Source organism: Spermophilus citellus (assembly GCF_964194105.1).
Source record: "Spermophilus citellus genome assembly, chromosome: 4".
NCBI classification, from domain to species: domain Eukaryota; kingdom Metazoa; phylum Chordata; class Mammalia; order Rodentia; family Sciuridae; genus Spermophilus; species Spermophilus citellus.
The window spans coordinates 70552145-70578941 of record NC_138185.1 but is presented as its reverse complement, the minus strand read 5'-3'; the positions used below and the strand labels follow the sequence as shown (position 1 = coordinate 70578941).

Genomic DNA, 26797 nt, shown 5'->3' with positions numbered 1-26797 from the left:
TGAAGTGTGAGGAGTAAAGATTTGTTCCCAGGATGTAGGCTCCCTATTTACCTCTCTTATTGTTTCTCTTGCTGAGAAAAAACTTTTAAGTTTAATTAAGTCCCATTTGTTGATTCTTGTTGTTAACTCTTGTGCTATGGGTGTCCTATTAAGGAATTTGGAGCCCGACCCCACAATCTGTAGATCGGAGCCAACTTTTTCTTCTATCAGACGCAGAGTCTCTGGTTTGATATCAAGTTCCTTGATCCATTTTGAGTTAACTTTTGTGCATGGCGAGAGAAAGGGATTCAGTTTCATTTTGTTGCATATGGATTTCCAGTTTTCCCAACACCATTTGTTGAAGATGCTATCCTTCCTCCATTGCATGCTTTTAGCCCCTTTATCAAATATAAGATAGTTGTAACTTTGTGGATTAGTCTCTATGTCCTCTATTCTAAACCATTGGTCCGCCCGCCTGTTTTGGTACCAGTACCATGCTGTTTTTGTCACTATTGCTTTGTAATATAGTTTGAAATCTGGTATCGCTATACCGCCTGATTCACACTTCCTGTTTAGAATTGCTTTTGCTATTCTGGGTCTTTTATTTTTCCATATGAATTTCATGATTGCTTTGTCAATTTCTACAAGATATGCCATTGGGATTTTGATTGGCATTGCATTAAACCTATAGAGAACTTTTGGTAATATCGCCATTTTGATGATGTTAGTTCTGCCTATCCATGAACAGGGTATGTTTTTCCATCTTCTAAGATCTTCATCAACTTCTCTCTTTAGGGTTCTGTAGTTTTAATTATATAAATCTTTCACCTCTTTTGTTAGGTTAATTCCCAAGTATTTTATTTTTTTTTTTTTGAGGATTTCGTGAATGGAGTGTTTTTCCTCATTTCCGTTTCAGAAGTTTTGTCGCTGATATACAGAAATGCCTTTGATTTATCCGTGTTGATTTTATATCCTGCCACTTTGCTGAATTCATTTATTACTTCTAGTAGTTTCTTAGTAGACCCTTTTGGGTCTTCTAGGTATAGGATCATGTCATCTGCAAATAGTGATAATTTAAGTTCTTCTTTTCCAATTTTTATGCCTTTAATTTCTTTCATCTGTCTAATTGCTCTGGCCAGTGTTTCAAGAACTATATTGAATAGAAGTGGAGATAGAGGGCATCCCTGTCTTGTTCTGGATTTTAGAGGGAATGCCTTCAACTTTTGTCCATTCAGAATGATGCTAGCCTGAGGCTTAGCATAGATAGCTTTTACAATGTCAAGGTAAGTTCCTGTTATCCCTAATTTTTCTAATGTTTTGAACATAAAGGGATGCTGTACTTTGTCGAATGCTTTCTCTGCATCTATCGAGATGATCATATGGTTCTTATCTTTAAGTCTATTGATGTGGTGAATAACATTTATTGATTTCCGTATATTGAACCATCCTTGCATCCCAGGGATGAATCCTACTTGATCATGGTGCACAATTTTTTTGATGTGTTTTTGTATTCGATTCGCCAGAATTTTATTGAGGATTTTTGCATCTAGGTTCATTAGAGATATTGGTCTGTAGTTTTCTTTCTTTGAGGTGTCTTTGTCTGGTTTCGGAATCAGGGTGATGTTGGCCTCGTAGAATGAATTTGGAAGAGCTCCCTCTTTTTCGATTTCCTGAAATAACTTGAAAAGTATTGGTTTTAATTCTTCTTTAAAGGTTTTGTAAAACTCCGCTGTATACCCATCTGGTCCTGGGCTTTTCTTGGTTGGTAGTCTTTTGATGGCTTCTTCAATTTCATCCATTGATATTGGTCTGTTCAAATTGTGTGTATCCTCCTGAGTCAGTCTGGGTAAATCATATGACTTAAGAAATTTATCGATGTCTTCACTATCTTCTATTTTGTTGGAATATAGGTTTTCAAAATAATTTCTAATTGTCTTCTGTATTTCTGTAGCATCTGTTGTGATATTGCCTTTTTCATCCCGTATGTTAGTAATTTGAGTTCTCTCTCTTCTTCTCTTCGTTAGCATGGCTAAAGGTCTGTCGATCTTATTTATTTTTTCGAAGAACCAACTTTTAGTTTTGTTAATTTTTTCAATAGTTTCTTTTGTTTCAATTTCATTGATTTCCGCTCTGATTTTAATTATTTCTAGCCTTCTGCTACATTTGCTGTTGTTTTGCTCTTCCTTTTCTAGGTCTTTGAGATGAAGTGTGAGCTCATTTATTTGTTGGTTTTTTCTTTTTTTGAGGAATGACCACCAGGCGATGAATTTTCCTCTTAAAACTGCTTTCATTGTGTCCCATAGATTCCGATATGTTGTGTCTGTATTTTCATTTATCTCTAAGAATTTTTTGATTTCCTCCTTTATGTCTTCTGTAACCCATTGATCATTCAGTAACGTATTGTTCATTTTCCATGTGATGTAGGATTTTTCCTTCCTTCTTTTATCATTGATTTCCAGTTTCATTCCATTATGATCAGATAAAATGCATGGTATTATCTCCACCCCTTTATATTTACTGAGGGTTGCCCTATGGCATAATATATGGTCTACTTTTGAGAAGGATCCATGTGCTGCTGAGAAAAAAGTATATCCATTTGATTATGGTTGATATATTCTATATATGTCAGTTAAGTCTAGGTTATTGATTGTGATATTGACTTCTATAGTTTCTTTATTCAACTTTTGTTTGGAGGATCTGTCCAATGGTGAAAGAGGTGTGTTGAAGTCACCCACAATTATTGTGTTGTGGTCTATTTGATTCTTGAACTTGAGGAGAATTTGTTTTATGAATGTTGCAGCACCATTGTTTGGTGCATAAATATTGATAATTGTTATGTCTTGTTGGTGAATGGTTCCTTTTAAGAGTATATAATGACCTTCTTTATCCCTTTTGATTAACTTAGTCTTGAAATCCATTTTATTCGATATGAGGATGGCCACTCCTGCTTGCTTACGAGAACTGTGTGCGTGGTATATTTTTTCCCATCCTTTCACCTTCAGCCTGTGTATGTCTTTTCCAATCAGATGTGTCTCCTGGAGGCAGCATATTGTTGGATTTGTTTTTTTAATCCATGATACCAGCCTATGTCGCTTTATTGGAGAGTTTAAGCCATTAACATTCAGAGTTACTATTGATATATGGTTTGAACTTCCATCCATGTTTGATTGTTTATCCTTTTTTTTTTTTTAATTTAGTTTGTTTCTCCGTGATTATCTTTCCCCTCGCCCTCTGTCTTTACTGAGGCACTTCCCACTGATGGTTTTGGTTATTGTTTTTCATTTCTTCCTCGTGTAGCGTTTTGCTCAAAATGCTTTGCAATGCAGGTTTTCTGGCTGCAAATTCTTTTAACTTTTTTTATCATGAAAGATCTTTATTTCGTTGTCATACCTGAAGCTTAATTTTGCTGGATACAGAATTCTTGGTTGGCATCCATTGTCTTTCAGTGTTTGAAATACATTGTTCCATGACCTTCTTGCTTTCAGTGTCTGTGATGAAAAGTCCGTTGTTAACCGTATTGGTTTACCCCTAAATGTAATCTGTCTCCTTTCTTGTAGCTTTTAATATTTTCTCTTTGTTCTGTATATTGGATATCTTCATAACAATGTGTCTTGGTGTTGGTCTACTGTGATTTTGTGTGCTCGGTGTCCTGTATGCATCTTCAATTTGTATATCTGTTTCCTTTTTTATTTCTGGAAAGTTTTCTGTAATTATTTCATTCAGCAGGTTTCTCATTCCCTTGGTTTGAATCTCTGTACCTTCTTCTATCCCGATGACTCGTAAGTTTGGTTTCTTCATGTTATCCCATAGCTCTTGGATGTTTTTCTCGTGATTTTTTACCAGCCTTTCTGAGTTGGCTAGACTCTTTTCAAGATGATATATTTTGTCTTCATTATCTGACGTTCTAGTTTCTACTTGCTCCACTCTGTTAGTGATACTCAATTGAGTTTTTAATTTGGTTTATCGTTTCCTTCATTTCTAGAATTATTGTTTGATTATTTTTTATAATCTCTATCTCCTGATAAAGATGCTTAACTTCTTCTTTTAGCTGTTTATGTAATGCATTCTCAATGTGTTCTTTCGCTGCTTGAATTTGCTGTCTTGTATCCTCTTTAAGGTTCCATTCCATCTGTCTAAGGTGTTCCTTGAGGTCTTTATATGACCATTTTTCTGATGACTCTAGGTCCTCCTGAATATTTAGGCTGTCCTGCATTGTTTGTACTCCTTTTCTTCCTTGTTTCTTGAAGCTGCTCATGTTGCTTCTTGTTCTGTTTGACTGCTGAGTTACTGTTTATTCCTATAAATTTATTTGATGCTTGGGAGGAAAGGTATTAGAAGGGAAGGGAAGAAGTCACTAAGGAGAATGAGAGTAGGCAGGTAGAATTCAAGGAAGGGGGGATAAGAAAAATGAAAAGACAAAAGAAGAAAGAAATAGGAACTAAAAAAGAACAAAAATTTTAAAAAATAATAATAATAATTAAAAAAAATTAAAATTAAAGTTAGAAGAGAATGAAGAAGAAAAAAAAACAAAAAAACAAAAAAAACAAGATAGAAAAATGAAGATGAAAGAAAAACCCCAATCAAAAACATAAACAAAAACAAAGACAAAGACAAAAACAAAAACAAAAAACAAAACAAAACAAAAAAACTAATAAATGCCGTCTTAGAGTTTGATTAACTTCTCTTCCACTAGGTGGCGCTGTGCCCACCAGGTCAAGTCTTTCCCGTCAGTACGCGGGAACCAATCAGTGTGCAGCAGCTCCTCCCAGACTGGGCGAGTCTCCAAACCTGAGTGCCTAGGGCCTCCTCTTGTGTCCAATCACTTCCACTTTTCCTCTAGCCAGGCCCCTCTCACCACAATACTGGCTACAGGCCAGGTCTGCTGCTCCCGGGAGCCCTGTTTTCATGAACGACTGGGCTCACTCCTCCAGATTGCCATTCCCTCAGACCCTAAGTTTGTAGAGCTTGGGGCTGAGAATCCTCAGCGAATTTTACTTGCCCTCCGGTAGCCACACCCCCGTAGCTGGTGCAAGAGACCTCAGCAGTCAGCCCTGGCGGGAGCGGCAGTCCCGCACCACCTCTGACTCCCTCGGGCTGGCTGTAGCATTCACAGGAGAGCTGGGAGGGGCCCTTAAGGTTTCCCCGATGCGTGGAGAAGGAAAGCCAGGGGTCCACACACCTGTAGCAGCAGGCTTCAATGAAGTTATCTCCTCCGCCGCAGCCCTGCGACACCAGCCCTCCGCCACAGTGGTGTCCCCCGCAAACTGCGACAGTTCGCCTCACCCTGCCGGGCGACCAACGCCACGGGGGTCCCCACTGTTTCTCCCAAGCCCCGCCTGGACCCTGCGGCCACTACCCACGGAGGCCCGGCAGGCATCCACCTCCGTAGGATGAGAAGGGCTGACCAGCCGCCTCAGCCGGATGGCTTAATGCTGAGTCGCAGCTGTCTGTCTCAGCTTTTCAGACGCGGCGGTGCGGGGCGCGGGGCACGGAGAGGCTTACTCACTTCCCGCCGCCATCTTCCTCTTCTCGCTATTTCGGGATGATGGCGGGGTGCTGGCTCGCTCTCTCCGGTGTGTCTTAGCCTCGGGCTCCCACGCCTCTCTGCCGCAGCCTCCACAGCCAGCGCTGCCCTGGTCGCTCTCTCCGCCCCCGACGTTCCCGGCTTCTAGCCGCACCGTGGCCTGGTCCGTGTCTTTCTGGCTCGCGGCTCCAGCGGCGCCTGGGGCTGGGGAGGCGACGGCCCCTCTCTGGCAAGTACCGCAGTTCCCGGGCCCCGAGTCCCGGCGGCCACAAACCGACACTTCTAATAGACCTACCAGATCCCGGCAGGACCCCTCTTCATGGAATTTTGCTAGAAGTTCCTCAGTGTGTAGCCTGCCACTGTTCCAAAGGGTCTTTTTGATCCCGTTAATGTGGAGACATTAGAATCGCTGCTTCCTCGTCAGCGGCCATGTTCCCCCCGTGTGTGGTTTTTCTGATGAGTCACCTGAACATACTTTGCAGTGGACACAACAGGTGGTTTGCAATGGCAAAAACAACACTAGACCAGTTCAGGTCTGTACCCTTCCTGTGTGATCTTCAGAAAATAATTTACCCAACTCAGCCTCAGTCCCCTCATTCACATATTTCACTTTCCTATAATGCAGAGACCTTGTGAAGCCTAAGGTATTGTGTACTTGTTTCTATAAATTCAGAAATTATTAAATTCTGACCAAATTAGATCATGACCTTGAAATGACATAAAAGGGCATATAAGTGGAAAAGACGCTGGATATACAAAAGTTGCTGCCAACTAAAGAAATATTCAAATTTTCTACAAAGGTTATTGAGAGACCATTAGTTTTTAACAACACATATTATAATATTATAACTTAAGAGTTATAATATTTTGGGGATTATATGTTCTGATTATAGGACTTACATGATTGCTACATGTCTTGTAACGAATGTTCTGTCCTTCACAATTCCTAAAGGAAAAAAGAAAAAAACAAGAGAAAATAATGACTTTGTCACATAATGGCATTTTTTTGTCAGCAACAGACTATATAAATAAAGGTGGTCCCATAAGATTATAATGTCTAGTGAATTCGTACCCATGTTTGCTTGTGTAAATGCATTCTATGCTGTTTACACAATGACAAAATTGCCTAACACTGTGGCTTTTTAAAATATTTAATCCTGTGAGAACAGAAATATTTAAAAAGTGAATCTTGAATCTACATGAAGTGATTGATAGAGTCAGCAATATACTTTCTGCATGTACTTTCTGATGATTATATTTTTACTGATTATAAACGGAACAGGTAAAAAGTAATGTACCTATTATGGTTTGGGTATGAGGTGTCTCCAAAAAAGTACTGTATTAATAGAGGAATATTCAAGGTGAAATGATTGGATTATGAGAATTGTGACCTTATTTGTCCATCCTACTTGGAATGGATTGACTGGGTGGTAACTGTGGGCAGGTGGGCTACGGCTGGAGAAGTCCTAGATGGGTTCATCTTCCCTGAAGCACCTGTAGCTTCCCTGTGGCTATGACCTAAGTAGCTTTTCTCTTCTATAACCTTCCATCATGATGCTCCTCCTCACCTTGTGTCCAGAGCAACAGTCAGCAAACCATGGACTAAACCTCTGAAACCATGAGCTAAAATAAACTTTCCTTCCACTAAGATGTTTTTATCAGGTATTTTGGTCACAGTGATGCAAAACTGACCAACACAGTACCAAGTAGTCTCAAGGTAGCCAGGCACAGTGGCACATGCCTATAATCCTATCAGATCAAGTTTAAAGCCAGTCTCAGCAAAAGCAAGGCATTAAGCAACTCAGTGAGACCCTGTCTCTAAATAAAATACAAATTAGGGCTGGGGATGTGGCTCAGTGGTCAAGTGCTCCCAATTTCAATCCCTGGTACCAAAAAGAAAAAGAAAAAGTCTCAAGGTGGAAGATCATTCATCCCAAATCACTTCAGCAAAGACCTTTATTCTCAATATTTTTTTAATTTAATCTGCCAACATTTGCGTCATGATTTATTTGCAGAGTTGAAAATCATACTGTGAATTCAGCTTTGGATTGGTTTTAATCTAATATTATAAATACTGATAATGCTTAGGGAAAATTCCTTCAATGATTACATAACCATCCATTATACAGACTTCATTTTGTTAGTTTTGAATTAAAATTTCTGAATTGTGGAAAAACACAAATAACATAAAATTCACCATCTTAAGTGTACAGTTCAATACGTGTTAAGAATATTCACACTGAATAGATACTACCTTTTATAATAGTATTACTTCTTTGTTTCCTTCTTTTACAATTTACACACAGTAAAACTCACTTTGGGAAGTTATATAGTTTTATGAGATTTGACAAACCCATGCTGTATAGGAACCACTAGCATGATCAATATTTGGAACATGCTGTCATTTTTAAAGATGCCTCATGTCACCCCTTCATGGTCCATCTCTCCCCACTCAGTTCCTGGCAATCACTGATTTGTTTTCTGACCCCAACATCAAGACTCTTGCAGGATGTGATATCAATTGAATCAATAGGAAGCTATAGTGTGTAGCTTTTCAAGAAGGATTCTTTTTTAGCACAATACATTTAAAATTCATTCTTGTTGTGTATATCAGTAGTTTGCAACTTTTTTAAATGCTAAGTATTATTCTGTTGAATGCATGCCCAAGTTTTTATTCCCTATCTGCATATTTGAGTTGTTTCCAGTTTGGGGCAATTATGAAAAAAACTGCTAAAAACATTCACATACAGGTTTTGTGTGAACATAAGCTTTCATTTCTCTTGGGTAAATACCTAGAAGTGAGATTACTGAGTCTGCTCTTGTTTATGTAATATAAAGATGCTTTGCTAAACATCTTTATGTTCTTGTTTTTGTTCATACTTAGAATATATTCCTAGAAATGGATGACAAATTTTAGTCCCTTTGAAATTTTTCTAATATCTGAGCTTTAAACTATTGGTTGGCTGAGTATTATCTAATTGGTTGCTTTCTCAAGAAGTATATGTGGCTGGTACATTAATGAACCTTTCATTTCACATAGAAAAGAAAATTCAGTAAGATATGATATTCAATTTATATGATTCTTTCCCTCAACACTGTAGGCATGCTGTGCTGACCACTGACACTGTGGCTTCCAAAGAAGTCTGATTTTTATTCTTTTTGCACATGTGCTTTATTTTTTCTGCCTGGAAGCTTATAGTTTCCTTTTGTTTTGATTTACTTTGTTTTGTTTACATTTAAAGTAAAAGTTATATTCAGGATATTTCTAATTATGATTCTTTCCATCCATTTTGACTGAAAGTGGCGAGTCCTTTTGAATGAAATACTTCATTACCAAAAATGAATGTGTTTTAAAATAAATAGGAATTTCTCAATGCATATTCATAAAGCTATTTCTTCACTACAGCTTAATAAAAATGTACTTTTATTCCCAGGCTGTGATTTTCAATGATTGCTCTTTTTTTTCCAGAATTGTCTGTAATTCTGAGGTGAGCTCCCTCTTGACATTTGTTTTCTTTATCATCTTTGCATGATTTTCTCTCACTTATGTGCCTTTCCTTGTGTTTCCAAGAAATATATAGATATACTTCCTCATGCCTGATTTTATTTCCCTGTAGTGGTTATTTTGTAATTCATGGTGTTCGATACTTTTTGGTTCTGATTTTCACTTTTCTGCCTTTGCAGTCCTTCTCACACTTGCGCTGTCCATTGACAATTCATATCTCCTCACTTTACATTTTGTCCCACTTGAAACATGTACCCTTTAGTGTCCTCATGGCTTGTGTTTTTGGGAGATGCAATCCTAATTGGTTTGGGAGAGAGGTTTGGGAGTGAATTAAACAGCAACATGGCTGACTCCAAAAGCACTGCCCTAGTGGTAGTTAAATGTCTCAACCTGAAGACAGTCGGGTCCAATTAGCTGCTCCTTCTCAAATTCCCACCTTCTCAGATTATGACAAGTGGATTGACAAAGTCTTCATATTTTGTAACTGTATATTTCCATGTTTTGGCTTGTCCTAGGTATACTTTTCTGAGATTTATTAAAATCTTAATGAGACTACATCAAATTTTAAACACTCAAGGTGCACCAAAGTGGGAGGCTGGCAGGAAAACCGGTGAAGAAGTCTCTCTCCTTGTCAAAGGGAAATGACTCCATTCTGCTGGGAACAGCAGCTGTGCCTGTGGACAAGCTCATGCACTCAGGAAATGTATTTCATTCTACTGTTCATGTGTGGAGAAAAGAAGAAAATAAATAACATGAAAAGTGAAAGGGTAATCTAAGTTACTTGACTTATTTTGGAAACACCCCAATTGAGGAAAACTGCTAATAGATCCTATTACTTCCTGTAATAACTGAAAGCGTTTTTGTACCACATTGATTACAGTCCTAAAATATTTGTAATTCCAATTTAAAGGTGGAAGCCAAATTAGACACAATTAAAGATTGTATTTGAATTGATTAATAATACTGGGATACAAAAATTATGGAAACATACAAAGAATGGCATTTTCTTTAAAAGTGTTTCAGAACTTCGGGAATAATTTTTGAGCGCATTTGCTTAATTTTAGTTATTTAATTTTTTTAAAAAACTATATTTTAAAGAAAGAAACTGAAAATGAAGGGAAAAACATATCCATCAAAGGTATCTAATGGCTATGCCTCAGGACGGCTATGTAGACCACACACCCATGCATGTTCTATATACCCCACAGATACATGCTGTGTCTTGATTTTAAGCTACTATCCTAGAGTCACTAGCTTGCATCTTGATTTTTGAGCCTGAAAATCTAAACCAAAATGATAAGTACATCCTCACTCCAAATCCCAGTACAACTGCATCAAAGTGACATGGGAAAGAAAGTATTTTATTTCATGAAATATCAAAATGCAAAGCACCATTTTGGATGCCTTCCTTCTTCAACACCTTATAGTGAATCTACTAGGTACTAGGAGGCAGACAGGAAGATGCAGCGATTATCTCTCAGCATATTATTACAAGTCAATAGTAAGGTTTTTTTTAACAACCCAACCACAGGGCCACCATTCTTAATATTCTATTTCCCTTTGTCCAACCTAACACACTAAACCCACTGACTTGCCTTTACTGAAAGGGCACAGTTTGCTTACAATTCAGTAAGAAAATGAATGACTACTTTATGAAACAGGCATAAAATGAAATGCAAGTTATTTTAAAGTTAAGGACATTGGAGTCCTAATTCCCCAAGCAGGAACCTGCCAGCTTATTCTGGAAATAATTCCTTTGGCCCAAATCAACTAAGCTACAGAAATATTACTTGCAAGTTTTTAATATCATTCTAATTACTATATGCAAGAGCTAATGGTTATCAGGAGTATATGAAAATTCAAGAACATCATTTTAAAATTATGTATTTTTTTTATCCATTACAACATTCATAGCACCCTGAAACTGAAGACTTTTGAAGTCATAAATTTATGAATATATAAAAAACATATGTTGATTCCGTGAGGATACATTAAAAACATTAATAAAATTTCCCTAGAGTTCATAGCCCTATAATTTATTATATTCACTTGGTGATATATTGACTCAAATACTAGTGTCATAAAGACTGAAAAGCATGTGTTTTGAAGAATAAAAATATATTAATTTTTTAAAATAGTAGTTAAGTTAAACCTGTGTTTCCCATGGTTGGCACTTGAGGAGAATATTAAGTTACACATTTCTGCAAGCGAAAGAGACATTCTGGCTGGTGTATGGTTTGCAGCATAATAGAACCGACTTGAGCATTTAAATGTAATAAAATTCTGAAATGACTTTATCCACAAAGAAATAAATGAGCAAAATAGCTACATTCATCCCTGTCCCTAAGTCATGAATTTAAAGAAGCACACTGATAAGAGAGAAGGCACCAGAATGCTTTCTAAAGCCAGGGATGACTTTTTGTTTGGCTTTGTATGCAATCACCTCCATATTCCACTTCCAAGAAAAACTGACCACAAGCGCTCAATATTTATGAAGATTTAATGGGTCTCTATGGCTGCTCAAGGATAAAGAGGCCCGATAAGCCTTCCAAAGGAAGTAGGTTTCCTTCTAGAAAATCTGAGTACTTCCAAAATCACGGTGAACATGTCTAACATGGGGGTGGGTTAGGGACGATGAAGCTCTAGAACACTTCTACCCTCCTGTTCAATAAAGCTAATTTTGTTTTTATGCAGGAAAATGAAGTTACCCTCCCTATTTCTGAAACATTGTACAAGTGGATATGCTCCAGGTCTGGCCCCAAGCCAGGAACCAAGTTGGAAAAAGGACTTAAACTGCCATCCGCTTATCTCACTGTAAATACCACAGAACATAGTATTCCCTCATTTAGTTTTATATAAAGTTATATATCCAGTTCTGCATGTTTTTCTTTTCTGGGGTGGGGGAATTTAATATGTTTTCCAGCATATATTTGTTTAAATTAGATGAGCTCAGATAGAAGGCAAATGTGGAATTCCTCAAGCCTAAAAGCAAACTTCAGAATACAGGTTAAGATTAGAACATGATATAAGTGCCTAAAAAATGAAAAATGTAGGCAAGCAGTACTCCAGAAAAAAAGAGACAAATGAGGAAATGTCATCATATCATTTATAATTTCACAGCTTTGATTTTTCAGCTCAACTTTATATGTGACTTTGTGTTCATGGCCTTCTGCAGCTTGATTTTTATTTTTTTATTATTTTTTTTTTTTTTGCTTATCTGAACTCTATTTTTAAGAACCTCCATGTTGACATGTGTAACTTTTAATTCATTTTTATGACTGTATATAAATCCAATTTATAAAAGTACTACAATTTATTATCAATTATTTTTATTTATCAATAGACTTTCCTCAATGTCGAAAATTTAAGTTGGTTCCAAATTTTAAAATACCTATAGTTGCACAATGAGCATAATCATCTTAGCCAATTTGCACAAGTTTCTCTGGGACCTACGTTGTGAGCATTATATCTTTGCTATTGAGGATACTCTCAAATGGCTCTCTAATATGGACAAACCACTTTCTGGTAACTAGTGCAGAAAGGTTTTCATTTTTAGAAACTAGGCAATATTTAGCTTTTCAAACTTTTAATGTCTTTCCAAGCCTGAAAAATCCGCATATTTCATTTCCTATTATTTTGCCATATTTTTGTTGGTAACATTAATATTTTCATTTGTTTTTGACTATGCAGGTTCCCTTTCTATAAATTTCTGGATTAAACCCTTTGCCTGTTTTTCTACTAGTTTGTTTTTGCTTTTGTTTCATTGGTATATAGAAGTTATTTAAATATTTCAGATGCAGAAATTCTTTACAGATTATATACAATGTCAAGATTTTCTCTGCCTCTATGTCTTTCCTTAAGGTTATAGTAGTCTTTATAAGAAGTGTTTACTGCGCTTGAACTTATCAATATTTTCCTTTATAACTATTTAAGATCTTTCTATCTTAGTAAAGGAATATTTCACTACCCAGAGATTTTCTTCTGTTTTTTTTTTCCTAAATATTTTCAAAATTTATTTTTTATAAGTAGACTTTAATCCACTTGGAATTTATTCTTTACATGGACCAAAACATTTTAGTAGTTTCTTTTGAATTTCAATAGTCATATCTGAGACCCCTGAACTGAATATTTATCTTCCTTTACTGATTTATGATGATATCTTCTATATATTTCAAACTCCTTGATACATATTTGTATTTCTGGACTCTTACTTTGATATATTTGTTCTCATACCACTATTACAAATAAACTTAAAATTTTTTAATGTCTGTACAAGTTTCCTATTTTTATCTTTTTCACAATTGTTTTTTATTATCTTTATAATTCCATTATAATTGAAATTACACCCCATTTAAAGATTAAATTAGGGGAAGTGAGTCTTTTATGATGTTGAGATTTCCTATTTGTGTTTATATTATCTCTCTCCATTTATTTAGTTGAGCTTTTAAATCTTCCCTAAAGACTGTGTACACCTTTCATTTAATCTATCACAAAGCACTTTACATTTTTTAGTGGTATAAATGTTACCTTTTGAAATTTTGATTTCTAATTAGTTGTTGTTTTCAGTGCTGGGGGTGGAACCCAGGGCCTTGCACATGCTAGGTAAGCACTTTACCACTGAGCTACATCCCTAGCCCTCTATTTAGTTTTTGGTAGTGTAAGAACACAGTTATTTGTGCATTAATATTGTTCCCAGTAATCTTCAATGAACTATTTTATTAGTATTATAGGAATTCTTAGATTTTCTATCCACATAATCAGGTAGTATCTATACAGTTAGTTATTTCTTCTTTTCGAATCATAATACTTTCTATTTTTTTTCCTTGCCTTATTACACTGACTAGGATCCTCAGTAATGAATACAAACAATGACAGGCATTCTTTTTATTCTTACATGCACATGATATAACAATATAATTTGGCCCATATAATTCCCCAGTATTTCTCTTTTATTCATACCTAGTATTAAAGAAAATAGAGTTACATTTTACTAGGAAGGATAATATTGACTATACATTGAGTACACCTCTATTGCTGGTTTCCCAAGATTTTTCTTTTCAGTTGTGAGTAAGCATTCATTTTTATCAGATGATAAAAATCATCAATATATCAATACAGTTAACTGGATGACTTTTCTCCCTTGAATCCTCACTGCTGTACCTACTAGTGCTTACTTATGCAAATAATTCCTTGCCTGTAATCTATTTTAGGATTGCAAATTTATCATAAGCATGGCTCCATCAATAGAAATCTTCAGGCAGCATGACTTGGTAGTCTGTCTCTCTAGATCTGCCCACTACTGCCACTCATCACAGTTACAAGATCACGTTTCATGTTAATATTGTTTTTTTTTTCTTTTTTTAATTGTTGGTTGTTCAAAATATTACATAGTTCTTGATATATCATATTTCACACTTTGATTCAAGTGGGTTATGAACTCCCATTTTTACCCCATATACAGATTGCAGAATCACATCAGTTACACTTCCATTGATTTACATATTGCCATACTAGTGTCTGTTGTATTCTGCTGCCTTTCCTATCCTCTACTATCCCCCCTCCCCTCCCCTCACCTCCCCTCTTCTCTCTCTACCCCCTCTACTGTAATTCATTTCTCCCCCTTGTATTATTTTTCCCTTACCCCTCACTTCCTCTTGTATGTAATTTTGTATAACCCTGAGGGACTCCTTCCATTTCCATGCAATTTCCCTTCTCTCTCCCTTTCCCTCCACCTCTCATCCCTGTTTAATGTTAATCTTCTTCTCATGCTCTTCGTCCCTACTCTGTTCTTAGTTACTCTCCTTATATCAAAGAAGACATTTGGCATTTGTTTTTTAGGAATTGGCTAGCTTCACTTAGCATAATCTGCTCTAATGCCATCCATTTCCCTCCAAATTCTATGATTTTGTCATTTTTTAATGCAGAGTAATACTCCATTGTGTATAAATGTCACGTTTTTTTTTTTTTATCCATTTGTCTATTGAAGGGCATCTAGGTTGGTTCCACAGTCTTGCTATTGTGAATTGTGCTGCTATGAACATTGATGTAGCAGTGTCCCTGTAGCATGCTCTTTTTAGGTCTTTAGGGAATAGACCGAGAAGGGGAATAGCTGGGTCAAATGGTGGTTCCATTCCCAGATTTCCAAGAAATCTCCATACTGCTTTCCAAATTGGCTGCACCAATTTGCAGTCCCACCAACAATGAACAAGTGTACCCTTTTCCCCACATCCTCTCCAGCACTTGTTGTTGTTTGACTTCATAATGGCTGCCAATCTTACTGGAATGAGATGGTATCTTAGGGTGGTTTTGATTTCCATTTCTCTGACTGCTAGCAATGGTGAGCATTTTTTCATGTACTTATTGATTGATTGTATGTCCTCCTCTGAGAAGTGTCTGTTCAGGTCCTTGGCCCATTTGTTGATTGGGTTATTTGTTATCTTATTGTCTAATTTTTTGAGTTATTTGTATACTCTGGATATTAGGGCTCTATCTGAAGTGTGAGGAGTACAGATTTGTTCCCAGGATGTAGGCCCCTATTTACCTCTCTTATTGTTTCCGTTTCTCTTGCTGAGAAAAAACTTTTTAGTTTGAGTAAGTCCCATTTGTTGATTCTAGTTATTAACTCTTGTGCTATGGGTGTCCTATTGAGGAATTTGGAGCCCGACCCCACAGTATGTAGATCATAACCAACTTTTTCTTCTATCAGATGCTGTGTCTCTGATTTGATATCAAGCTCCTTGATCCATTTTGAGTTAACTTTTGTGCATCGCGAGAGAAAGGGATTCAATTTCATTTTGTTGCATATGGATTTCCAGTTTTCCCAGCACCATTTGTTGAAGATGCTATCCTTCCTCCATTGCATGCTTTTAGCCCCTTTATCAAATATAAGATAGTTGTAGTTTTGTGGATTGGTTTCTGTGTCCTCTATTCTGTACCATTGGTCCACCCGCCTGTTTGGTACCAGTACCATGCTGTTTTTGTTACTATTGCTCTGTAGTATAGTTTGAAGTCTGGTATCGCTACACCGCCTGATTCACACTTCCTGCTTAGCATTGTTTTTGCTATTCTGGGTCTTTTATTTTTCCATATGAATTTCATGATTGCTTTTTCTATTTCTACAAGAAATGCCATTGGGATTTTGATTGGCATTGCATTAAACCTATAGAGAACTTTTGGTAATATTGCCATTTTGATGATGTTAGTTCTGCCTATCCATGAACAGGGTATATTTTTCCATCTTCTAAGATCTTCTTCTATTTCTCTCTTTAGGGATCTGTAGTTTTCATTGTATAAGTCTTTCACCTCTTTTGTTAGGTTGATTCCCAAGTATTTTTTTTTTTGAGGATATTGTGAATGGAGTGGTTGTCCTCATTTCCATTTCAGAGGATTTGTCTCTGATATACAGGAATGCCTTTGATTTATACGTGTTGATTTTATATCCTGCCACTTTGCTGAATTCATTTATTAGCTCTAATAGTTTCTTTGTAGACCCTTTTGGTCTGCTAGGTATAGAATCATGTCTTCCACAAATAGTGATAATTTAAGTTCTTATTTTCCTATTTTTATGCCTTTAATTTCTTTCGTCTGTCTAATTGCTCTGGCCAGTGTTTCGAGAACTATGTTGAACAGAAGTGGTGAGAGAGGGCATCCCTGTCTTGTTCCAGATTTTAGAGGGAATGACTTCAATTTTTCTCCATTCATAATGATGCTAGCCTGAGGCTTAGCATAGATAGCTTTTACAGTGTTGAGGTATCTTCCTGTTATCCCTAGTTTTTCTAGAGTTTTGAACATAAAGGGATGCTGTACTTTGTTGAATGCTTTTTCTGCATCTATCGAGATGATCATATGGTTCTTATCTTTAAGTCTATTGATGTGGTGAATAACATTTATTGATTTCCGTATATTGAACCAGCCTTGCATCCCAGGGATGAATCCTACTTGATCATGGTGCACAATTTTTTTTATATGTTTTTGAATACGATTCGCCAAAATTTTATTGAGGATATTTGCATCTAGGTTCATTAGAGATATTGGTCTGTAGTTTTCTTTCTTTGAAGTGTCTTTGTCTGGTTTAGGAATCAGGGTGATGTTGGCCTCGTAGAATGAATTTGGAAGTTCTCCCTCTTTTTCTATTTCCTGAAATAACTTGAAAAGTATTGGTATTAGTTCTTCTTTAAAGGTTTTGTAAAACTCTGCTGTATACCCATCCGGGCCTGGGCTTTTCTTAGTTGGTAGTCTTTTGATGGTTTCTTCTATTTCCTCAATTGATATTGGTCTGTTTAGGTTGTCTATATCCTCCTGACTCAATCTGGGCAGATCATATGACTTAAGAAATTATCGATGCCTTCACTATCTTCTATTTTATTGGAGTATAAGGATTCAAAATAATTTCTGATTATCTTCTGTATTTCTGAAGTGTCTGTTGTGATAATGCCTTTTTCATCCTGTATGCTAGTAATTTGAGTTCTCTCTCTTCTTATCTTTGTTAGCATGGCTAAGGGTCTGTTGATTTTATTTATTTTTTCAAAGAACCAACTTTTAGTTTTGTCAATTTTTTCAATTGTTTCTTTTGTTTCGATTTCATTAATTTCAGCTCTGATTTTAATTATTTCTTGCCTTCTACTTCTTTTGCTATTGTTTTGATCTTCTTTTTCTAGGATTTTTGAGATGAAGTATGAGATCATTTATTTGTTGGTTTTTTCTTTTTTTAAGGAATGAACTCCAAGAAATGAATTTTCCTCTTAGAACTGCTTTCAATGTGTCCCATAGATTCCGATATGTTGCGTCTGTGTTTTCATTTATCTCTAAGAATTTTTTAATTTCCTCCTTGATGTCTTCTATAACCCATTGATCATTCAGTAACCTATTGTTCATTCTCCAAGTGATGCACGATTTTTCGTTCCTTCTTTTATCATTGATTTCCAGTTTCATTCCATTATGATCAGATAAGATGCATGGTATTATCTCTACTCCTTTATAATATCTAAGAGTTGCCCTGTGACATAATATATGATCTATTTTTGAGAAGGATCCATGTGCTGCTGAGAAAAAAGTATAACTGCTTGATGTTGGGTGGTATGTTCTATATATGTCCATTAAGTCTAGGTTATTAATTGTGTTATTGAGTTCTATAGTTTCCTTATTCAACTTTTGTTTGGAAGATCTGTCCAGTGGTGAGAGAGGTGTGTTGAAGTCTCCCATGATTATTGTATGGTGATCTATTAGACTCTTGAACTTGAGAAGAGTTTGCTTGTTGAACATAGCTGCACCATTGTTTGGGGCATATATATTTATGATTGTTTTGTCTTGTTGTTGTATGGTTCCCTTGAGCAGTATGTAGTGTCCCTCTTTATCCCTTTTGATTAACTTTGGCTTGAAATCTATTTTATTTGATATGAGTATGGACACTCCTGCTTGTTTCCGAAGTCCATATGAGTGATATGATTTTTCCCAACCTTTCACCTTCAGTCTATGTATGTCTTTTCCTATCAAATGCGTCTCCTGTAGGCAGCATATTGTTAGGTCTTGTTTTGTGATCCATTCTACTAGCCTGTGTCTCTTAATTGGTGAGTTTAAGCCATTAACATTTAGGGTTATTATTGAGATATGGTTTGTTCTTCCAGCCATATTTGTTTATTTATGTTACTAAACATGGTTTTTTTCCTCTTTTGATTATTTTCCCCCCTTTACTGTCCTACCTCCCACTGTTGGTTTTCATTGTTATTTTCCATTTCCTCTTCCTGTAATGTTTTCCCGAGGATGTTTTGAAGAGATGGTTTTCTAGCTGCAAATTCTTTTAACTTTTGTTTATCGTGGAAGGTTTTAATTTCATCTTCCATCCTGAAGCTTAATTTCGCTGGATATACGATTCTTGGTTGGAACCCATTTTCTTTCAGTGATTGAAATATGTTATTCCAGGATCTTCTAGCTTTCAGAGTCTGTGTTGAAAGATCAGCTGTTATCCTGATTGGTTTACCCCTAAATGTAATCTGCTTCCTTTCTCTTGTAGCTTTTAAAATTCTCTCCTTATTCTGTATGCTGGGCATCTTCATTATAATGTGTCTAGGTGTGGATCTCTTATGATTTTGCACATTCGGTGTCCTGTAGGCTTCTAGGATTTGGGATTCTGTCTCATTCTTCATGTCTGGGAAGTTTTCTCATATTATTTCATTGAACAGATTGCTCATTCCTTTGATTGGGCCTCTATACCTTCCTCTATCCCAATGACTCTTAAGTTTGGTCTCTTTATATTATCCCATATTTCTTGGATGTTCTGCTCATGGTTTCTTAACAGTCTTGCTGAGCTGTCTATGTTCTTTTCAAGTTGAAATACTTTGTCTTCATTGTCTGATGTTCTATCTTCTAAGTGTTCTACTCTGCTGGTAGTATTCTCAATTGAGTTTTTACGTTGGTTTATTGCTTCCTGCATTTCTAGGATTTCTGTTTTTTTGTTTTTTATAACCTCTATCTCCCTGTATAGTTGATCTTTTGCTTCTTGGATTCGTTTATGTAATTCGTTGTCGAAGTGATCTTTCATTGTCTGATTTTGCTGTCTAATGTCTTCCTTGAGACTCCAGATCATCTGAAGCATGTATATCCTGAATTCTTTATCTGACATTCCATCTGCTGCAGCTATTACTTCTTCTAAAGTTGAGTTGACCTGCTTTGCTTGTGGTCCTTTCTTTCCTTTTCTTTTCATACTGCTAGCGTTTCTTTCTGCTTGGTGAAACTGTTGTGTTTTGAAATTTTCCCCCTATATATTTATATTGCTCTTGTATAGTTGAAAAGTCTCCCTTGCAGGGGCGGGCGGCGGCTGTGCTCCTCCTCCAATTGGGGTGATCTGTCTACCACGCTGGCGGGCCGCTGGGTCTGTTCTGTCGGTTGGTCGCAGGTCTGCCTACCTTGCAGGCGCGGGCAGCGTCTCTGCTCTGTCCCTCCTCCAATTGGGGTGACGTGTCTACCTCGCCGGCGGGTCGCTGGGCCTGTTCCGGGTGCGGGCGGCGTCTCTGCTTGGCCCCTACTCCAACTGCGGTGACGTGTCTACCACGCTAGCAGGCCTCTGGGCCTGATCCGCCGGTCGGTCGCAGGTCTGCCTACCTTGCGGGCGCGGGTGGCGGCTCTGCTCTGCCCCTACTCCAATTGGGGTGACGTGACTACCATGCCAGCAGGTTGTTGGGCCTGTTCCGGATGTGGGCGGCAGCTCTGCTCGGGCCCTACTCCAATTGGACCGGCAGGCCGCTGGTCCTCTCATGTTAATATAGTTATCTCAAAGCTTCCATGGTAATGTGAGATAGATAACATTCAACATATTTAACACATACATAGAGACAGGTCAATATATTTGTACCTCAAACTTTTGGGAGAACAGTTCCATTGTTCTAAAGTAGAAAATTTATTTCTAATCAGAATTAAGAACCAAAATATTTAAGTTCTTTATGCTGGTAGAATGATACTTTTTTCCTGGCCCATCTGTTTAGTAAGCATATGGGGGTCCCTCCTTTATGTTGGGGCTGGAGTTCCATGCTGCTGTGCTTCACATACACTCAAAACTTGATCTCCTGGATTAAGAAGGAATTAAAACTTAACAGCCTGGGTTCAAGAGACCATCAAACCCCATTTCCATTGCCAGGGCAGGCAAGGAAGTAGTTATGCACTTGCTGGTCTGGCCTTCAGTTTCCTCTTTAGTTTTTGACTCTGTGGACTTTCCTTAATTTCTATTAGGTTCAACATTACTATTAAATAGATTTATGTCCTATTTTGCCTAGAATTTCTGAGGGTTTTTATTACATAAAAATCTCTTATATTAAAATAATTATAAATCATGTGCTCTTGCAAGAAACAATGGAAAGAATTATCAGATACAGTTAAAGTATATACAATTGCTTCATCATGAGTTTCCTTCAAGCCGCTTTTGTAGCTGTAGCCTCTTCCCTCCACCCAATGCTCTCCTTACCACTTGGCAACTACTAATATGTTTTTCATTCCTATAATTTGTGTCATTTCAAGAGTATTATATAAGCAGAATCATAGCATTCAACTTTTGGAGACTAGCTTTTATTAACCTCATCCTAACTCTCTGGAGAGTCATCCAGGTTCTTTGTGTGTCAATGGTTCCTTTTCATGCTGTGTAGTACTCCATGGCATGGATGTACCACAGTTTAACTATCACCCAATGAAGGGCATCTGGGTTGCTTTCACTGTTTGGCTATTATGAATAAAGTTTCTATAAACATTTATACACATTAATTATGTGAACCTATGTTTTCATTTCTCTGGGATGAATGCCCAGGATTACAAGCCCTGACTTATCCGACAGTTGCATTTATTTTTTAGGAAACTACCCATTTTCCAGTGACTGTACCAATTTGCATTCCAGCCACCTGTGCATAAGTGATCTAGTTTCTCTGTATCCTTGCCAGCATTTCATGTTCTCAACTCTTCTTTCTTCTTTTCTTAGGCAGTCTAATAGGATTGTAATGGTATCTCATTATTGTTTTAGTTTGTGCTTCTTTAATAGCTAGTAATGATGGCCATCTTTTCATGTGCTCACTTGCCTTCTGCGTGTCCTCTTTGGTTAAAATATGGGTTCATGACTTTTATTCATTTGCTAATTACTAGTTTGATTTTTACTTGTTAATTTCAAAGGGTTCTTAATATGCATAGTAGTCTTTAGTCAGATATGCACTTTGCAAATATTTTCTCTCATTGATCTATGCATTTGTCCTCTTGCCAATACCACTTTTGGTTACTATAGATACATAATAAGTCCTAATATAAAATAAGCCATTCTTTTTTTTCTTTTCAAAGCTATTCTAAGGTCTCTGCCTTCCCATATAAATTTCAGAATATTCTTGCTCACACCTACAAAAGACATCTTGATGGTATTTTAAGAGAAATTGCATTCAGCCTATAAGTCAATTTGAACTGTTAAATTCACTGGGTTGCATCTCACAACCAATGAAGAAGTTATATATCTCCATTTATTCAGAGTTTCCTTCAATTTCGTTCATTAGCACCTTGAAGTCCTGTACATGTTCATACAGATTTAAACCTACATATTTGACATTTTAGAGTGATTATAAAAGGTGCTGTACTTTTTATTTTGGTGTCAAAGTTCATCGTTAGTAAGAGAAATACAACAGATTTTTTGTTGTATGTTTATTCTATATCCAGGACCTTTCTGAATCACTTTTACATTCTAGAAGTTACTTTGTAGATTACTTAGGATATTCTATGTGGACAAAAATGTCATCCACAAAGACAGTTTTACTTATTTTCCTTTCTTGACTTAATTACTCAGGGCAGAACTTTCAGCATTCTGTTGGTGGGAGGAGATACTATGCATTGTTCCTGATTTAACGGGAAAAATATTGAGTCTTTCACCATTACGTATAACTATAATGCTAGCTGTAAGTTTTTAGGTGTTGTCAAGCTTAGGAAGTTCCCCTCTGTTCCTGTTTTTCTGAGAGTTGTTCTTCATAAATTTAATTTTGTCAAATGCTTTTTTGCATCAGCTGATATGGGCCTATGATTTTTTTCTTCTTCATTCTTAAACTGGCTGGATTACACTGACTAACTTTAGATATTGAACTAGCTTTACATTCCTAGAATAAACCCACTTGGTCATGGTATTCAATTCCTTTTATTTCTGAAGGCTATTTGATAGTATTTTATTAATAATCCTTACATGCATATTCACAAGATATATCAGTCTTCAGTTTTCCTATTTTGTATCGCCTTTCTCTGGTCTCAGTATTAAAGTCATACCAGATTCATAAAGTGAATTGGGAAATGTTCTCCTCCTCTTCTATTTTCTGGAAGAGATTGTATGAAATTTTTATAAATTTTTCTTTAAATGCTTGGTAGAATTTGCCAGTGAAACCGTCTGGGACTGGAGATCGTTTAGAAGAGGGTTTTTTAATTGCAAATTCAATTTCTGTAAAAGTTGTGGAGGTAATTAAATTATCTATTTCATACTAAGGATGTTTTTGGACTCCACAGACCACAAAAGGTAAGTCCTGTGAGAGACATGGGGAAGTTTCTAAAAGAAACTCCATTTGTTCTGTAGACGCACAAAAAGCTCCAGAAGTAATACAAAAGACACATCTGAAGTGGGATAAACTTGGGGTCAAAACCAGCAGAACTGGTTGGAAGTCTGTGTGTGGAGCAGCTAGGCCCCAAACACCCTCTCTTGCTTCAACCAAAGACGGTGCTATCATCTGAAGTGGGTAAAACAGAAGTCTCTGGACTGAGAGAACTAACTACAATGAAGGGCCAGAGTAATACACTGAGAACAGGGGCTAAACATAAATTCAAATATTTAATGCCAAGATCCCAGCTTTCTGCCCCCTTGGTTCCTACATGTTGGAATCAGAAGAGCCTCCCTGAGAAATCAGAGTAGTCCCAAACCAAACCCAGAGACATCATCAGACAACGAGATGGACCAGCACATCTCTTTCCAATTAAGCTCACAGTGCTTTTTCTTAAAGAAGAACAAACAAGGGTCACCAGAAGTCACAGAAAAGTCTCTAATGTGAAATAAAGAAATGTTTAAAAAAATTAAATAAATAAATAAACAAACAAGCCAGAAAACAGCAATTTGGAAGGAACTAAGACTATAAGATGAAAAGAAACCTCTATTTCTCTGTGGCTCCCCACCTGGAATTTATGTTCTCAGAGATAAAAAAAGAATCAGGCAGGGACAGAACCCAATTTTTAAAAATTCAAGGAAAATAAATTATCTCAGAAAAAAAATAGAATACTTAGTAGGAAATATTTAGTAAAATAGTTTGAAAATAAGTATAGGTTGATCTCCCAGAAAGCATGGCAAATGGACAAAGAGAAAATTTGAAGAGCTAATGTTCAAATAATTTGAGTTTCAACAACAACAAAAATAGAGGAAAGCAAAGAATAAATCATCCAAGAAATAATTCAAAACTGAAGGGAGTGAGTTTTCATAGTAAAGGGTCCATTAAGTGCCCGATACGGTGGATAAAAATGAACCCACACCAAGACACGATAGTATGACATTTCAGAACACTGGGGGCAGACAAACACTTTCATATGTATCTAGAGAAGGAGAAAAAAAGAATAGAGATTCTGAATGCTGTCAGATTTTTCAATAAACACCACTTGGTGTTAGCAGCAATGTCCTTAAATTTCTCAGGGAAAATTATTCCTGCATAATCACACACTTGGAAAAATCATCATCCAAATTTAAGGGGAAAGACATTGTCACATACCAGGAAGTTCCTGGAGAATGTACTCCATAAAAACAAGAAGGAACTAAGAGAAAGGAAGAGAGGTGATCAGGAAACAGGAGCTGGAACACAGGAAAGAGGCAAACGACACTAGCAGGAGGTCAGAAAATGAGATTCCAGCCTGCTCCTTGAGTTCCTCACTAGAGATCAGCTAGTGCAGCTCAAGACCATTTAGAATTCTTCAGGACAGGGATAACAGAAAAGATGGATGTGAATGAAATATGTGAAGTGAAAATTAAAATGATTTTTTTTTTCTGAGTAAGGCTCTTTACATTTGCCTACAAATCGGCCTTCTTCTTCAACATACTTGCACTACTTTCTCACATGATGTTCTCCAAGCATAAAAACCTTTCCTTTCCTGCTCCAAGGCCTTTGCATGTGCTGATCCCAATATCTGATTGGGGGTGGGGGCAGGGTCCTAGAACTCACCTCTTCACATGAGTGACCTTCTCTCACAGTAAATCATTTCTCAGTGATTGGAATCAGAAAGGCCTCCCTGAGAAATCAGGGTAGCCCTGAACAGAGGGCTTCCCTTACCACCTAATCCCCCCACTTGACACAATTTTTAACTCTATGTAATTTGAAGCTTCCTTTTGTTTATCATCTTTCTTGCTAGACTGAATGAACATGCAGATAGGATATGCATTAATCAAATTCACAAGTGTTAAAGTCCTTACCCACATCAAAGAGTAGAAAGAAGACTTGGAGCTGGAGACCTAGAGGAAGGACTTGTGGAGATTTCATTGAGAAAGTTATGTTGTGAGCCTCACCCTGCCCCATCCTGAGCAGAAGGGATGACTCTGCTAACTCCAAACCAAGAGGAAAAAACTTCAGGGACATGGCTCAAATATGTTTCCCCTGCAGACTGTTGGTGTATAATTCACACCTGAAAAACTTGATAGCTGAGAAACCAGCTGCAGCAGCCCTTGTAAGCAGAGTAGGCGCATCTGTGCTGGCTCCCTGAACTTTGACAGTGTGTTTAGCAATGTGTGCATGTGGGTTTCTTGTGGTCCAGAGATGGGTGGGCCACATGCAAGAAAGAGTCAGTGTGGAGTTGTCTCAGGAACTCACCAGAGCAGCCACCAAGGGTGGATACAGGTAAATAAGCAGAATATGCCTACCTGGCCAGAAGCTCAGGAAAGAGTAGTATTGCCAAGACAAAGTGTTTAGGACGGCGGAAGTCAAGGGAACTGGAGGCAAGAGATCCCAAGAGATTTGGGAGGGCAGGGGCAGCATCTTAGAAAAATCCATCCAAGTGCTCACAGTAGCCAGCTTTAAACACCTGCCAAACCAGAGCACACCCATGTTTGCTCACAATGGTAAAGTCCAGCCCCTTCCCTCTCCTCCTGACCAAATCTTCCTTTCTGAATAGGTGCAGAAAAGACAAGAAGCTGTGTGATTGGCCCTTCCTTATCCACAGCGTTTGCATCAGTAGCACAGCCCACCTGGGAGAGAGAAGGCATGAACTCACACACATTCTACGACATGACACTTGACAAAAGGATGTTTCAAGCACAGTCAACATCATTTCAAAAAATGATCAAATAATAAATAAACATGTAAGTATTTTGGTTGAACGATAAGAGGATGAATGTGATCATTCATAGCCCTTAATGTATTCCTCTAAATTCTTCTTTTTAAAACAAAGACAAGTATATAATATTTAAAAAAAAAACTCAACAAAGACAAATGCAAACAAACCCCACTCCTTTCCACTATAACCCTATTGTTTAGTTGCAAATTATTCATATTCTCCAGACTTGGGAGGTTAAAAGGCACCAAAGTCCTACCTTCCCTACTTTAATTTCTAGCTGAACACTCTCCCTTCAGCGACTTCTCAACAGTCGGAAGGAAATTATGCTCAACCTAGGAATCTCCTGCTCCCCTGGTCCACAGGTGCATGGCCCTCCCTTGGCAGGCCTCAGCAGGATAAGTACATCCCACTATTGCACCATTTCCCTATTGTACTTCCATACAGCATTGCTCACCTAGAACAGCAGGGCCTTTACTTCCTCACCACTGTGAAAACATGAGGAAGCAGACAAACTGCTTTGTCATCCCAAGACATAAATTTTCATTATGTATAATTTGAAAGCTTCTTTGCTATTTGTCTCCCTGGACTGTAAGAACCACGTGGACAGGATCTGCATTAGTTGAATTCATGAATTGTTAAACTCCTTACATGTAACAGGGGTAGAAAGAGGGTCTGGAGCCAGAGACCTAGAGGAAGGACTAAATTTCATTGAGAAAGTTCATTGGGTTCAGTTCGATAACCATTTATTGAAGGATTAAGGAGACTAGAGGACATACTTGGTCGTAAAACAGCAGTCTTGTTGAAATCTAAACGAGGGCCTAAATGTCTGCTCTATACCTCGAGACTAATCAGTGATAAACAATTTATTCTTTCACCTGACAACGTCTTAAATCTGAAGAATGGCTGCTGGAACCTTGGAGTCTTCTTTTGTCCAGGACCAGCACATCTGGCTTCATCAACCTGGGGCTTTGTCTTTCCTAAGAGCTGAGGGAAAT

The 26797-nt window shown here is 37.3% G+C and overlaps 1 protein-coding gene across 1 annotated transcript in view; it reads right to left on the bottom strand.

Moving 5' to 3' along the window:
* The window catches only part of ADAMTSL3 (ADAMTS like 3), a 519919-nt gene that overhangs the window by 234768 nt on the left and 258354 nt on the right, over positions 1-26797 (bottom strand). Inside the window, exon 12 of the mRNA XM_081292846.1 lies at positions 6404-6449. Coding sequence (XP_081148972.1) covers positions 6404-6449 — 46 coding nt within the window. The remainder of the gene's footprint in view (positions 1-6403; positions 6450-26797) is intronic.